The sequence below is a fragment of the Rhynchophorus ferrugineus genome, unplaced genomic scaffold, assembly GCF_030347505.1.
Source record: "Rhynchophorus ferrugineus isolate W39M unplaced genomic scaffold, kcgeb_rfMv2 rfM1, whole genome shotgun sequence".
NCBI lineage: Eukaryota > Metazoa > Arthropoda > Insecta > Coleoptera > Curculionidae > Rhynchophorus > Rhynchophorus ferrugineus.
Window position 1 is genome coordinate 87016330 of NW_027472580.1, and position 16727 is coordinate 87033056.

A 16727-nucleotide genomic window follows, 5' to 3' on the forward strand; every position below is an offset into this window, starting at 1 on the left:
TATTACAAATATTTTAAAGGTATTTTACTATTAAAATAGTATTTATTAGTACTAATTATCCATTCTTAAGTATCTTAATTATTACCTTCTTGCAAAACTTCTTTATATGGAGACAACACATTGACAACATACGGACAACTTGATAGATTAATTGGATTAATATTCTCATTATTACCATAAACATCTTCATAAGTAGGTTAACTTTCTGTAAATAAACAATAGATAAACACACATATAATAGATAGATAATTTTATATGTACCTGATAAAAACAATGTTGGATATGCATTTGTGCTAATACCTGTTCGTGAAGGAAGGGTAATTCTAAATTCTTCACTAAAATGTCTGTCACAGACACGATGACGTTGATATATTCGCATTGTGGTTAATCCAGATAATTTATTACAATTTACTTGATAAACCCATTTTTGGAAAATCATTCTTTGGAAAACGATGTCTAATTTCAGTAGTAGATTTACATGCAATTACACTACATATTTTACTGAACGGATGCATTGTAATCAATTTTTATAATATTACTCAATAATTAATGTAAAATAAAAGATACGCACAATGTAAAACGAAGATTTCTTGACTTTAACAAACACCAAAACTTTCAAACAACAAACTTAAAAATGGATGCCCATAGAAAATTAACAATTTGACCAACCAATCATATTCAATTTTAGTGGCGGTTCCAGCAATTTAAACTAACCAATCATAATTTGCGATCACAGCGCTACCGTCGGTTGAACTAAGCGAAACATTTCCCCAAGGTTGCCTATACCGTTTAATTTATATTTTTCTATGATGACGATTACCAAATCGCAAGGCCAATCATTGAGTGTTTCTGGTCCAAATCTAAATGTTCATGCAATAACTTAATGATGATCGTCATTGTAATTCATAAAGAAGTTAGTTTATCAGTCAATGTTGGTTATCATTGTTAGATTGATGTCACATTTTATAACTCTCGGGACTTCTTTTAGTATTACAAGTAGATTTTCGCACTAGATAATCGATAAATTATATTCGTTTGGTTTGGTTTGTTCTAAATGATCAGCAAATATTTCGGCTTTCTGTTGATAGTTGCATGCCCAATTTTCTCTTTGTTTCTCTATCATCTGTTATATCTCGCAGATAATTATTTATGGATTAGCTTTTTTTAAATAGTTTCCTTTTCAACCTTATAACCGTGTATTATTATTTAACCTTTTATTTACAGGTGTTCTATTTTGTTGCTATTTTTTAATAATTTTTACTTTTCAACTATTATTTGTTTAATTTTTTTGAAATAATTCATTTCCTTGGTTTTCCTTTTTATTTCAGGGGTATCATTCCAAGCAGCCTTTTGTGCTTCAACATTTAATTCTTCCGCTGACTTGAGTATTCATGTCAGATATATTCAGCTAAATACGATTGATGAATTATTTTGTAAATGCTTTCCACTTATGTTTTAGTGTTAGATGTTTTTATACTTTTTTATGTTTTCATTTAGAGGGAGAATCACTACTAAATTATCAGAACTTACATGAAAAATTTGTTTCATATAGATTGAAGGATTATTTCTGGCTATGAGAAAATTTGGTCTGTCAAAAAGTCTGTAGATTTATTTGAATCAGTCGGCCGATAATTTTGCTTTCTTGACATGTAGTTATATCCTAGTTCAGCAGCTGCTTTATGCAACTCGTTATTTTTAAATGATATCATTCTAGAGCCCCTTTGTGTATTTTTAGCATATAAATCGACGCCAATTACATTTTTCCCATTGAGAAATCGAGCAAATTCTGATATATAGAAAGACTTCTTAAAACTCACTTTCAAAATTGAAAAGGTAGCAAAAATATCGCCATTGTAAAGAGTGTAAGGGTTGGATAGTTCAGTCTTTCCCGGTCTAAATATTACTGGAAAGCTTTCTTGATAATGGCGATTTCACAAATTTCATGGGATTGATTTTGAGAATAAAACTAACCTATTATTTGAATGGTATAATTTATTTAATAACTATATCTATATATAATACAATATATTAAAACTGTCGAATACAATGGAATCAATATACCTAGACACATATTCTCCAGAATACTGTTTCTGTATAATAGCGAAAATAAAAACTATTGAATGCGATTTTCACAGCCTTCTTTAAGTATATTGTTAAGAAGATTTTTAAGAACAACTGATACCATTTATGTTTGTCTCTTTGTATGATGGCTTCGCAGGTACAAAAGAAATATTTCGATCCCTAAATATAACTACCAAATCGATTAAAGTGTTACACTGCCATTCATTGTTATTAATGTCAATCTGTTTTAGCGAAGGATGTGTAGATATTAATTTGAATTCATTCTTTCTGATGTTGCTGTCTTCATGAGCGTACTCACTTCCTAAATTATTATTCTGCAAATATAAATATTGCATTTTGATCATGGATACTGATACCAATATATGAAGTTTGGTACGGTATAAACCATTGTTCGATAAATCCAAGACTTCAAGGTTATTCAGATTCGAAAATGTCCCAGAAGCGAGTTGCTGTAAATCATTCTTGTTCAGGTACAGATGCGTTAACTTCTCCAGGGGTGCAAACAGTCCTGCCGGTAAACTGGACAACTTGTTGTCGGTGAGACATAGAATTTCCAGTTTTGTCAAACCGGAAAATGAATCCTTCTCCAAGCTCAATGCGTTTGACGACAAGTTTAATGTTTTAAGCGATTGTAAAGTTTTAAGGTTAGTTTGCAGTTTCTTCAGTTTGTAATTGGATAGATCGAGGACCTCCAGGTATGTTAGTGGCTTAAATATTTTAAGATCGACGCTTAGATCACTCAGTCCTCTGATATCGATATTTCTTAAACTGTATAAGCCCTTGAAGACGTCCTCGCTCATTCCAGATGTTGACGAATTGACGAAGGTTAACTTTTTTAGTTTGTAAAATCCCTTGAAACTGCTCGAATTCAACTTATCTAACTTGGAATTAACAATAGTCAAATTCGATAGGTTCATATTGAGAATTTCTGAAGTATAGAGAGACTTGCTGAAACTGGCATTGAAATTTCTCAAGCTCGGCAAGGTGGCGAAGACGTTACCACTGTAGAGGGCGTAAGTGTTGGTTAGGTCGAGGCTTTCCAAATCTCTACATTTCTTGAACGCACTCTTGGTAATAGTAGCGATAGGATTTGACGACAAAATGATCTTTTTGATGGTATGGGCTCTGCTGAATATGCCATCAAGCCAGCGCAGGTTGTTATTGGAGAGGTCAATAGTTTCAACAGTAAGATTACTAAAAACATTCGGACTAAGGCTCGAGATGTTTGAACTGGATAAGTTTAAATACACCAATTGTGACTCGAGGAACAACGGATATTCTAACGTCGACAGATTATTAAAACTCAAATTTAATTCGTTCAATAGCTGCTCATTGAAGAAACCGTCTGATATGTTCGCCAAGCTTGTATTAGACAAGTCAATCGATAGTCCTAGGTCATTGAGGCACCAGTGAAAACGTAAACGCGTTAAATTCAACGTTGTCTCGTTAAGAACTGGTAAATAATTGTCTTTCAAGATAATTTTATCAGACAGTCGAATGTTTTTAAGAGTATCAGTGAAATTTACGTGTGAATTTGACCAGTCAAGACTAGACACGCAAATAAAATAATTTTCGTTGTACGTATGTTGAATTTTTCGAAGATTCCGATTACCATCAAAGTTCAAATAAGGTCTAACATCACCTAAAGAGCTTTCAAATACTATTTCTGTTAAATTATCGCTATGGCTCAAATCGTAACCTTTAATAGCACCTCTGACGTTAATCGGTATTGTGAAATTTGTTAAATTACTATAGCTAAGATCAAGGATGGAGAGTTTGGTTGTCTCCCGCATTATATAAGCAAACAAGAAACTGTCCGGTGAGAAATTGCTATGGCCTAAATGTAAATGGGTAATACTTGTCATCCTGCTTAAGAATGTATAATCACTTAAGTTATTGCTACTTAGATCAAGTATTCTTAACTGCTTAAATTTAGATAACGATCGTATATGATTAACGGATGAATTGGTTATTCTCAGCTCAACGACTTGCTTCATGTATTCTTCCCAAGGCGTATAAATCCACTCATCTACATGACTGAAGTTGCAATTATTTAGCCGAATACTGATGTTGGTAGTGTTATCATCCAGAAAGTCCCTAATATTAATTTTCATCTCGAAAATATTATCTAAGTAGTCATCGACGGTGGCATTCTGGCATAATATTGTAACGTTCTCGTCGTTGACAGTGTGAGAACATTTTTCACCATAAACAGATGGGAACAGAATCAAACTTATAGACAAGATGATTATCCTCCAAATTGTATCCATACCTAAAACAGAAAATAATTAAATTTATACAAATATATGTAAATATAACATAGAAATGTTCAATGCAAGACTTATGAGACGAAGACCCAGCTCAGACTGTCAAGAAGCTAACTTAGCAGTTGTTGAATCATTTACTTCCAGACGTGTATATGCTACAGGAAAGCAGCCATGCTTAACAGCCATATTTACCGGGTACGTCAATCAGAAATAAAAAATGAAGATTAATTCAAGTGCATAAAAAAGTGTATTGATCATCATGAAAAGAATTTTTCGTCAATAAATTACCGTCTATTAATTATTAAGCTTAAAATATAAGTAGCAGCTTTGGTATTTTCCATCTCCTGCCATATTTTCTTCATATCTTCCATAACACTTATCTTTCACACCCAACATTCAATGCTATTAAAGCTATATAATTATTAAGGAGAATTTTCTCAACCAAACTCTGTAAAATGATAGAAATAAATGATAATTGGAATGACCAATATTGGCCACAGTGCCTGCGCGAATGTTAGTTATTATTAATTAAGTAATTAATGTATGACTGAGTGTTGTTATGTCGCAATTCATTTTATGATGATTCTGGTTATGTAACCATTCAAGCATTTTTATTTCAATTTTTTTCTTTTAATAATGTCTTTCATCATTTTTTTTTGTTCTAAGACCACTTTAAATATGTTAAAACCATAATGTTATACGATTTTATTGATTGACTTCATCTCTTCAGTGTTGTTTTGGTGTCTTGTTTTGTGTTATACTCGTAAGAGTAATATATATCGTTCTAAATGATATATTTATAAATACGTTGGTAAAAATAATTTGCCTAACAATACTGTTTCACCTTGATATGTTCTCGCACACCTCTCTTAACTCGTAGGAATAGCTTGAGTGGGAAGTGATATATGTTAGCATTCTTTATCATATCATCATTAGGAACTATTTTACTATTTATTAATAAATTGTTAATGGTCAAATATTCACCAATTATATTATATCATATAAAAAAATATTAATCTTTATATCTCGTATATACATTTATATCTATATAACAGGTAAATTGAAAACTCCAGGGCCTACCATAGTAAACCCCATTTTTTTGGCAAAATTAGTTTTTTTTTATTCAATATAATTCCGCTTAAGGGTGATACACTGATTATAGCGACCCCCGAACTTTTCAATACCATTTTTGTAGTACGATTTGTCCTTTGTTTCAAAATAGGCCTCGGTTTCGGCGATCACCTCTTTATTCGACGAAAATTTCTTCAGAGAACAGGAAACACTCGCTGGGACCAGATCTGGAGAATACGGTGGATGGATGGATTTTTGCCATCGTTTTAACTGACTTGTAACACGGTGCATTGTCTTGGTGAAACAGAACTTAATTTTTCTTAAAATGCGACCGTTTTTCGGCAATTTCTTCGTTCAAACGGTCCAATAACGCTATGTAATAGTCGCTGTTGATAGACCTTCCTTTCTCAAGGTAATCAATGAAAACTATTCCCACGCCTTGGGGAGGGTTCATTTGTGCAGTCCACTCGGATGACTGTCGATTGGACTTCGGAGTGAAATAATGGAGCTATATTTGATCCATTGTCACATATCGACGCAAAAACTCGGGTTTATTACGCTTGATTATCTTCAAACACTGCTCCGAATCATCAACTCGTCGTTGTTTTTAATCAAAAGTGAGCTCGCGCGGCACCCATTTTGCACATAGCCTTCTCATACCCAAATATTCGTGAATGATATGATGTACACGTCCACTTGATTTCTTTAGAGTGTCTGCTATTTCATTCAATTTCAATTTACGGTCATTCAAAATCATTTTGTGGATTTTTTAATGTTTTCAACGGTAACAGCCTCTTTTGGGCGTCCACTGCGTTCACCGATTTCAGTGTTCATTTCACCATGTCTAAACTTAACATACCAATCCTTGATGGTAGATTTTTCTAGGGCAGTGTCCAGATACTCGGCATCAAGCCAAGTTTTTGCTTCAACAGTATTTTTCCAATCTTAAGTCCATTTGTAGATTTTATTGACTGCGACTTGTACTTTTTCTATTGCCCTAGGCAGAGATATGTCATTTGCCATAATATTTGTGTCGTCAGCAAAGGTTCCATGTAGTGTTTCTCTTGTTGCTGGGTTGTCAGCACTGTAGAGCAGATACAGGAAAGGTCCTAAGACTCTACCTTGTGGAACTCCAGCCGAAATAGTTTTAAATGTCGAGAACGCCATTTCGTGCGAAACTATATATATATATATATATATATATATATATATATATATATATATATATATATATATATATATATATATATATTATATATATATATATATATATATATATATATATATATATATATATATATATTATATATATATATATATATATATATATATATATATATATATATATATATATATATATATATATTATATATATATATATATATATATATATATATATATATATATATATATTATTATATATTATTATATATATATATATATATATATATATATATATATATATATCTTCTTTGTATCTTTCAAATGCTAAATTCACAACAATTTTCACGCTAAATCTTTTACCAAAAGATATTTTTATCAAATGTAAAACCGTTTATTTGGTAAACCTTATTCATCATGCTATCAAGATTAATGACCACATTTTACCATTATCAAGCAGTAGTCTGACGTAACATTGGTTTTAAAACATGTACTTTATCAACGCATCATCAGATGCATCTGATAGTATTTATAATTATTAGGTTCTTGTATACCTTTTAAACGTGCGAAATTTGATCAAATAATAACAAATTGTAGTTTGGTGGAAATGTATTAATATAAATAATTATTTAAAAATCGAATCCAACTCTTAAATTTTCTGGTTTTGGTATTTTTCTATATAAGGAATCGAGAGAAACGCTCAAATTTCACATATGTTTATTTAAACTAATCAGATATTTGTATATAATGATATTGTTGAGCTGATGTGACGGAAAATTGGAAGTCGTTCAGTGCAAAAGCCAGTCGGATTGCTTTTTGAGCACTAACTATATACTGATAATTGTTTCTATGGTGTAATGGTTAAACCGTTTAGCTTCCAAACGGAGGTCGCGGGTTCGATTCATGGCGGGGACAATAACTTTTTCTTATTTAGTTAAAAGAACATTTATCAAATCACCTAGGTTAGTTAGCAGACCCCAGGGCTTAAGCGCTCCTTAATATCAATCATTGTTTCTTTATTCCTATTTTTCTCATACGGGCTTCACCTTTATTTAGCCTATACATTGTAATATTAAATAAAATATCTGCGTAATTTATTGGTAAATATCTCACAGAAAAGTATAATAGTAAATATAAAAAAGAAAAAAAGGAAATATTTTTAACAATTAAATTGAACTGACTTGAAAAAATAAATAAGGAGCTCACTAAAAATTGAAAAATTATCAAACTCACAAAAAGCCAAGCCCAAAATAATACAAAAATAATAATATAATTTTGTGACATATACACAAAATTAAATTACCATCAAACAAATATAAATTAATATTTGGGTAACTATTTGGGTTCGGCACCAACTTCAAAATAATTAGTTGGTAGTAGTTAACATAAAATTGTAAATAGGTCAATAGGTTTAGCTAGGTATTAAGCTAAATTGTGTGTATATAGTAAAATATAAAATACGTGTGGTAGATAGGTTAAATAAGATTTTTGATTATTTTTATTCAGTTATTACAACGATTATTATGTAGATAATTTTTTAATTTTTATTTTAAAATGTTTTTTTGTGATAAACATCTAAGTTTGATAATTTTTTTATTTTTAGTGAGTTCCCTATTTATTTTTTGAAGTCGGTTCAATTTTTTTGATAAAAATATTTTATTCAATGTATACAGACGTTAATCATAAAACGGTCAAAATTTCATTTGCGACATTCATTAATTTTTTTGAATAAATCTACCCATCAAATACTTGTAGAAACTTATGGTGATGCTTATAACGTTTTGACACCACTAAAATTGGTGATTTTGATGTTATTAAGAAAAATATTTTAGAAGACCACCCCAAAATATTCGAAATCAATTAATAGCAAGACTTATTTAACGAAATCCCAACTTACACTCTCACAGAACTTTAAATCAGCTTAGCAATTCAATCAACTATTTCCCGATGTTTATATTTCGAACCATTTCAACATCTTCTTGCTTGTCAAACGAAAAAAAAGTTTTGTGTGATGTGTTGTGACTGCTATGAGCCCAGGAGAGCTATCCACATGGACAGAGAAACGAAACGTTTATGATTTTCTGTCTTGCTTGCTGTTGCACATGGTGCGGTCAGAAAGGTGTACTAGAATAATGAGCTATATCAGTTGAACCAATTGAATCATGTATTATTTCGAAAGAAGCCCAAAAATAACAAGGTAACGACAAAGAAAATAATCTTCTTGCATGACAACGTATGGCTATAACGGACACGGCGCTTTTTAATTACCATTTGTTCAAATTGATGCAGCTTAGCTTCGCTGAACGCAGTTTCGAAATGCTGAAGAAATGCGAAAAGGAATCGAATGAATCGCTGTCAAATTAACGTCATTTTCAGACAGAGTTGTGGCCATGTTGCCGGATTTATGGGGAACAGTTATAGAAAATTAAGATATTTAAGATATACTTCAACCTTCTCGATAAATGTGGCTTCAAAGCGAAAAATGATCAAAATTAATGCGAGCAGTATATCTACAAATATGCTAATATAAAAAGAATGAAACGCTTTACATATTATTTCTCAAACGGACTCTTCATAACTATAAAAGAACATGAATATATCCTTTATATACCCGTAACATACCTAAATTAAAAGGAATCAAAGCAGCTGAATTCACTGATCAAAAAACACTATTAGTGATACATCAAGTAAGTATTAGTAATAAATTAAGGAATTTGAGAAATAACAAAACTCAACAAGGTCTGAACCTTCAGCAAAATATGTCTATCTTGAACACAATGAATTATTTTGAAAATAAATGTTACTATTACGCCATAAGAAAATAGTGCCAAATATTCACGAATTATATTAAATCTCAAACTGATATCAAGTGAATCAAACTGTAAGAAAGAAAGAAGACAAAACAGAGTATAATGTATGAATTAAAAGGGTGTAAATTGACATAACAGAACTATAGCTCACCACCGAATGAAGTAAAGTTGATAGGTAGTTTGAAAGGACAACTGGTTTTTGTCCACTGACCTCATTACCTTTATGGTCGTATTCTAGTCTAAAAATAAAAAAAAACGATCTTTATATCCTTAAATATGAGCAAATTGTTACCGCGTAACTATTGCCAACTACTGGAGCCATATCTTTCCAGAAGAAAATTTAGAGTTTCGCACGAAATGGCGTTCTCGACATTTAAGACTATCTCGGCTGGAGTTCCACAAGGTAGCGTCTTAGGACCTCTCCTGTATCTGCTCTACAGTGCTGACAACCCAGCAACAAAAGAAACACTACATGGAACCTTTGCTGACGACACAATTATTATGGCAAATGACATATCTCTGCCTAGGGCAATAGAAAAAGTACAAGTCGCAGTCAATGAAATATACAAATGGATTTAAGATTGGAAAATTCAACTTAATAGTTCCAAATCTGTTCATGTTAATTTTGCATTGCGGCTAAATAATAAAAACCTAATTATATCATTCAATGGATGCTCGATACCTTAAGTAGAATCAGATAAATACCTCGGCATCCATCTCGAGGGTGGATTAAATTGGAAACATCGTGTTAAATAAAAATCAAAACCCACTAGAACCAAAATAAAACAACTATATTAGTTAGTCGGAAATACTTAGTTAGATAGTAGAAAGTACTCTCAACTTAATCTAAAATCAAGGAGATTGATTTATCAGTCAATTATAAAGCCAATTTGGAGCTATCGTGTTCAAACTTGGGGTTGCACTAAAAATTCAAATCAACTAGTGATCCAACGCTGTCAAAACAAAATTCGTCGTTTAATTACTAATACCTATCGCTACGTAATCAATGAAGAACTGCACGATAACCTGGAAATAACAAAATGATTCATACGCGACAACAAGATCGCCTGTTTCTTGGAAATATGTGGACATGTGGCAACCGTGCCATTAGAGGAACAAAGAATAGTTCATTCTTAATTACATATCACCAATTGTTTCATTCACTACCACCAATGGGTCGAGATTTCGTACAGCCATGGTTTGGATTCAAATGACTTTTTTAATTCTCGCATATCAAGAATAAAATGCTTGGCCAATATTTTTCTGCGCTTGAAAAAGCCAAAGATGAAATAATATAGAACATTTTAATTAATATTATATGATCGCTTAAGTTTTACAAGTGGTCATAACATCAGTATATATTCCTACCAGAATTGAATGTTAATCAGTCAGAAAAAAATAGGCTTCTAACACTACCGAAAAATCATATATTAAAAAAAAACAAAGAACATTTCGAACAACACTTCCAATACAATACACTACCCCTAAGTGTTATCGGTGAAGCCAACAAAATTAAAGAAAAGAAATAAGCAGAGACCTAGTTAAATAAATCGGAAATTTCTGAAATTTTGTAAAAGTATTGAATGATGGTCATCAAAATGTGTGACAAGTATCGACAAAAGTAACTGTTAAACTACGTCATATAACCGTAAAATTCAATGGTTTTGACATTTCTGTATATGAATTAACAATTTCCATTTAATACTATTGAATTATTCAGTATGTACAATTAATTGAACATAAAAATGTTCAACGCAAGACTTATGAGACGAAGCCCCAGCTCAGATTGTCAAAAAGCTAGCTTAGCAGTTGTTGAATCAATTACTTCCAGACGTGTATACGCTACAGGAAAGCAGCCATGCTTAACAGCCATATTTGCAGGGTACGTCAATCAGAAATAAAGAATGAAGAAGATTAATGAAGAAGAAGATTAATTCAAGTGCATAAAAAAGTGTATTGATCATCATGAAAAGAATTTTTCGTCAATAAATGACCATCTATTCATTATTAAGGTTAAAATATAAGTATCAACTTTGGTATTTTGCATCTCCTGCCATATTTTCTTCACATCTTCCATAACACTTATCTTTCACAACAAAAATTCAATGCTATTAAGGCTATATATTTACTAAGAAGAATTTTCTCAACCAAACTCTGTAAAATCGATAGAAATAAGTGATAATTGGAATGATCAATATTGGCCACAGCACCTGCACGAATGTTATTTATTACTCGCTACGTAATCAATGAAGAACTGCACGATAACCTGGAAATCAAATGGATTTAAGAAATTATCCAAGATTTCGCATTAAAACACGAAACAAGATTACTAAATCATACTAACGTGGAAGCGATACAACTACTGGACAACGCGCAGGAAATGAGAATATTGAGCTAATCAAACCATACGAAGTTACATAAAGTGTATACCTTAAGTGTAAACTACAGCTTAAGTTATTATAATTTTATAATTGAGGAATACATATGGATGTATTTATCGCGCGCTCGTCTTGCTTGTGAATTAATCCAAGTACAAATGAAATGTAGTAATAAATTAATTTATAATTAAGATTGTACTAAGTATATCTAATAAAGATGTTAACACGATTTTTCTAAATTTAAATTATTTTTGGAGTTCTAGCTGCTTTAGTGAGGCAGCATCTAAAAACGAACCTTTGAAGGTAGTTTTCTCAAAATTGTTTTTTTTTCGAGGTGATAGACATATGGTGAACCAATTTACATGAAGTTTTGTGTGAGCCTTCTCTATACATTCTTCTATTGTAACAAAGCAAAAAACTATAACAAAATTTTTATTTTAGCTCTTTCTAAAAAATGGTTACAAATTTTTTTTTTGGAACAGCCATAATTTAGTCGCTTTCGCGTCACCAGATCAGCTATATCTCGAAAAAAAAATTTAAATTTTGAAAAATCCTCTTTATAGAAATATTTTTAAAGAATAAAGCATTGAACATATTTTAAAAATCGATAAAAAGTTCTTTCCTCTAGTGTTGCTTGTGATGTTAAAATATGCAATATATTCAACGTAAGATCATAACTAGCCTACCTTATAGTTTTAAACAATTTTAAATCCAAGAATTCCAACGCTGCCCAACAGTAAACAAACAAGTAAATAAACATTCAACCGAAAATAATTGGTTCCAACCACGGCCGGTTGTTAACTAAAAAGTGAACGTACATTTAGTAGGAAAAAGTCTTTACTATGGCAAGGTGACGTTATTAAACCTATGAACGCGTACCACTCATCTAGACAGACTTATTTCGTATAAAGTCATTCTTATATTTAAAAGTATGAAACAGCTGTTAACGATCTCTAATTATATTATCTCGTTGTCTGAAGGTTTTTTGTGGTCCTGTGTGAAATTGCGGATTGTTATCGATGTTTCCAGTTTTGGTCGATTTACTACCGTTATATATTTGAATATCACTTTTGTTTGTTATTGTGTATACTCATACACGATAACTAGTGTTAAATATAGTTTCTAGAATTAACAATAGACTAAGTTTAACACTTTTTCATTAAAAAAACACACAAAGAAACATAGGCATATTGGTGGTATATATAAATTATCTCTGTTTAATAGTAGATAACTGCGTTTATATTTAATTTTGCAAACTTTTTTCAATTAATAAATTAAACATGTAACAATATATACATTATATAATAAAAAACGAAATATTAATATAAACAACTATTAAACAACCTTACCTAACTATCAAATTCGATAGTTCTGTAATGTTCTGTCTTGTAATAATTGGGTATACACGGGCGCTAATCATTGAACACTGAAAGTTCTAATTTTGGCATCAGAAACTTTTAGAATCTTATGGTCATGCTGGTCTGTTACAATCCAATTGTCGGTTTTTGTTTCAACGGCTTTCAAAAGTGGTGATATAATGTCAACGATTGATTAATTTTGATTAACTCTTCGAGGAAAATCCAACTCAAATTCTTAGAGAACTGTTAGATAGTTCAACAGTAGTTGATGAATAAATTGTGTCTGATGTTTTCATTCGATGATAAAGATCCAGAAGGAGAGGAAATGGCTACCACACGATAGGACAACTGGCATGATATGAAATTGCCATTTCGAACCATTTCAACATCGCAGTTTAATGTTCGTCAGGAAAAAAATTATACTATATCAAGCGCAAAAAGTCATGTTGGTCCAGGAAAGCCATCTGCATCGAAACCGAAGAGGGATATTCATGGTCATTCAAGTCTTGCTGTGCATATGGTGGGATCAGCAGGTGTAGTGTTGTCTTACGAGCTGTTAATACAGAATGAAACGGCTACTGCAGATGTCATCAATATTAATTTACAACAAGAATAATGTCTCGAATAGTTCTACCACACCCAGCCTATTCATCAGATATAACTGCCTCTTGTTCAGATATATGCAGCATAGCTTGGATACCATAAGGTTTCAGAATACTGAATTACGAAAATGGATCTATGATTGGGGTCGCTCCAGGAAGATGGAAAAAGAATTTTAAGAAATTATGGATAATATTTTGATTAATAAACTTTTGTTTCATAAATATTTTTTATTCAATAAATTTTGTTCAATTATTCCTCTTATAGTAAAAAAAATATACCAAATACATGCAAGTACATAATGTAAAGTATACTCCTCGTCACGATGAACCCGCTCCAAAGCGTGGGAAAATGCAACAGTCGGCTGGCAAGGTTATGGCGTCTGTATTTTGAGATGCGCATGGAATAATTTTCATTGACTACCTTGAAAAAGGAAGGACCATCAACAGCAACTGTTGCGTAGCGTTATTGGACCATTTGAAGAACGAAATGGCCGAAAAACGGCCGCATTTGAAGAAAAAGTGCTGCTTCACCAAGACAATGTACCGTGTCACAAGTCAGTTATGGCAAAAATCCATGAATTGGACCTCGAATTCTTCATTCACCGTATTCTTTAGATCTGGCCCCAGAGACTATTGCCTGTTCTCAGATCTCAAAAGAATGCTCGCGGGGAAGCAATTTTCGTCGAATGGAGAGGTGATTCCCGAAACTAAGGCCTATTTTCGTACTACAAAAATGGTATCGAAAACTTGGAGGGTCGCTATAATCAGTGTATCACCCTTGAAGGGAATTATGTTGAATTAAAATTTTGCCAAAAATGTGTTTACCGGTTAGGTGTAGGCCGGGGACTTTTCAATTGACCTGTTATTATGAGCTGCTAAAATTGGACGAAACCATTAATAATTAAAAACGTTCCAAATTGAACTGGTAAATGGCATATTCATTCTTCATCATGACAATAGAGAATCTTAAGTTCTGCCTCAGCCGCTCTATGGTCCAGTCCTAACCCTTTTGACTCATTATCAACCCATAAAGAGGAAGGTGTCTACTTCTCAGCCCGTACGCTGTACAGGACTTAATTTTTAAGGTTCAAATGTCAGATTGTAACAGTGTCATATCTCGAAACCATACACAATAATTGTAATATTTTCCATCATATGTAAGTAGTTGGAAACAATTAATTCATCAACTGCTAAGCTGTCTGAAAATTCTTTCAAAATCAACAGTTATGATATAGGACGGAACATCATCACTATATGTTTCTAAAAGTGTTTAATGAACTTCGACAACAAGTTTTTTTCAAATCAAACAAGAAAAGTAATGAATATAAAAACTGCAATTTTGAACGTTCTGTGATTAGTATCTGTAAACACTTAATAACTTAATGGTTTCAGAAAGTAAAGGGCGGTGGATTTGATACTGAAGAAAAAAATAGTGAAAGGTTGAAAGTGTTTGAAGATGCAGAATTGAAAGTTTTAACTTAATTATCACGGGAGATCGCTGTGAATTGATATTGACATGCTTGAGTCAAGCATTGAATGCAAACAGTTATAGAAATGAAATGTGTGTTTTGTTTATTGTTCTTTCTGACTACTGTTTGTTCCAGTTGTCATAAGGACCTCAATTCTCATTAAGAAGTAGTAATTAGGTATAGATTAAATTGATTCAAAATTATTTTTTCTCTGAATAAATAACTTATTTGTGCACCCTATATATGCGAAAAGTGCACAGAATAGTATAATTTTTAATATTTATTTCAAGAATTTATGCGTATTTGAAAGGGAAGTTTGTTTACGTAGCGTATTGCCTAGGAAGGTAAAAAGGTATGTTCAGCTGTATTCTTAGATGTAGAATAAGGATTTTTGATAAAGTTTGGCATGACGTCCTTGTTCATAAGCTACAGAAAATGTTACCGAAACAACACACTGGACCATTAAAGTCTTACCTTAGAGCGAGAATGTTTAGAGTCAAATAATAGGAAGCTTACTCTACAATAAAAGAAAGAAGGTACCACAACGAAGTGTATTGGGTCCAATTCTTTACCTACTCTACACATGTGATGTACCATAAATGGAAAATATCATGATGTCTTGATTTGCTAGCGAGACTGCGATTCTTTGTATTGGAGAAAATAGCAAAGAAGCCTTGGATAATACCTGAACAGGACACAGAATCAAAAGAATTAAATCATTTGATCTTGTGTAGTATAGTGTAGTGAGGTGCATTTAATAGAAAAACAGCAGTGTTAAATATAAACATTATTACATCAGAGAAAAAGATAGGGGCGATGGGTGCTCCTAGATATATACCTGGATCTAAGTTATTTTAAAGACAAATTAAAGCCAGTAATAACATAAGTAAATAACTTAAACAATGTACCGAATTACATATCAATGGTATGCAGCATTTAAAAAAGATCGATATCGACATTGTATACAGAAGATGGCGGTTTTAGTAAAAAATTTGCAAAGATCTACCCAAATATTCCTAAAAAAAATTAAATATCCTTTGAATTTGGTTTAAGCGTCGATATAGCAGTTGCATTGCTTTCGATTTAGCCTACTTTGAAGCAGATAAAATACCTTTGGACGAATAGATTTATTCTTTTGTATTACTAAATAATACCACCACTAATATTATTAATATATTTTTTTCTAATCTAAAATTTTAATAGACTAATATTATTCGAGCAACTTTCAAAATTATAAGGACACCGCTAAAAACAAAGTCCTTAATTACGCAAAGTCGTTTCCAAAACTGGTGTTACATCAACACGATTCAAATTAAAAACAATGAAATCTTTGAAAAGCCGGAAATGATGCATAAGAATAAGATTTTCTTTGCTTAATCTCGTTTCTTTTCTTAATTACTACTAGGACATTTTTTAACCTACCTTTATTTCAAATAATTTCAAGTTGTGGCCAAACAGTTCACCGCACTAAATACTATTTTATAAATTGGTCCGATAATTACTAGCAAAATATTGCCATTAAATGAATT

General features: G+C 31.7%; 1 protein-coding gene across 3 annotated transcripts; it reads right to left on the minus strand.

The window, feature by feature from the left end:
* Positions 1 to 1974: 1974 nt before the first annotated feature.
* On the minus strand, positions 1975 to 16727 carry LOC143191466 (uncharacterized). Of its 3 annotated transcripts, none has more exons than XM_076396585.1 (2): positions 16621 to 16727; positions 1975 to 4354 (listed from the first exon to the last, which is right to left on the minus strand). In XM_076396585.1, exon 2 carries the CDS (start codon positions 4350 to 4352, stop codon positions 2166 to 2168), a length of 2187 nt encoding a protein of 728 aa, XP_076252700.1. In that variant the 5' UTR covers positions 4353 to 4354; positions 16621 to 16727; the 3' UTR covers positions 1975 to 2165. The 3 variants fall into 3 exon arrangements, with proteins under 3 accessions (XP_076252700.1, XP_076252691.1, XP_076252711.1); XM_076396576.1 differs by lacking the exon at positions 16621 to 16727 and adding an exon at positions 12456 to 12677; XM_076396596.1 differs by lacking the exon at positions 16621 to 16727 and adding an exon at positions 4638 to 4656.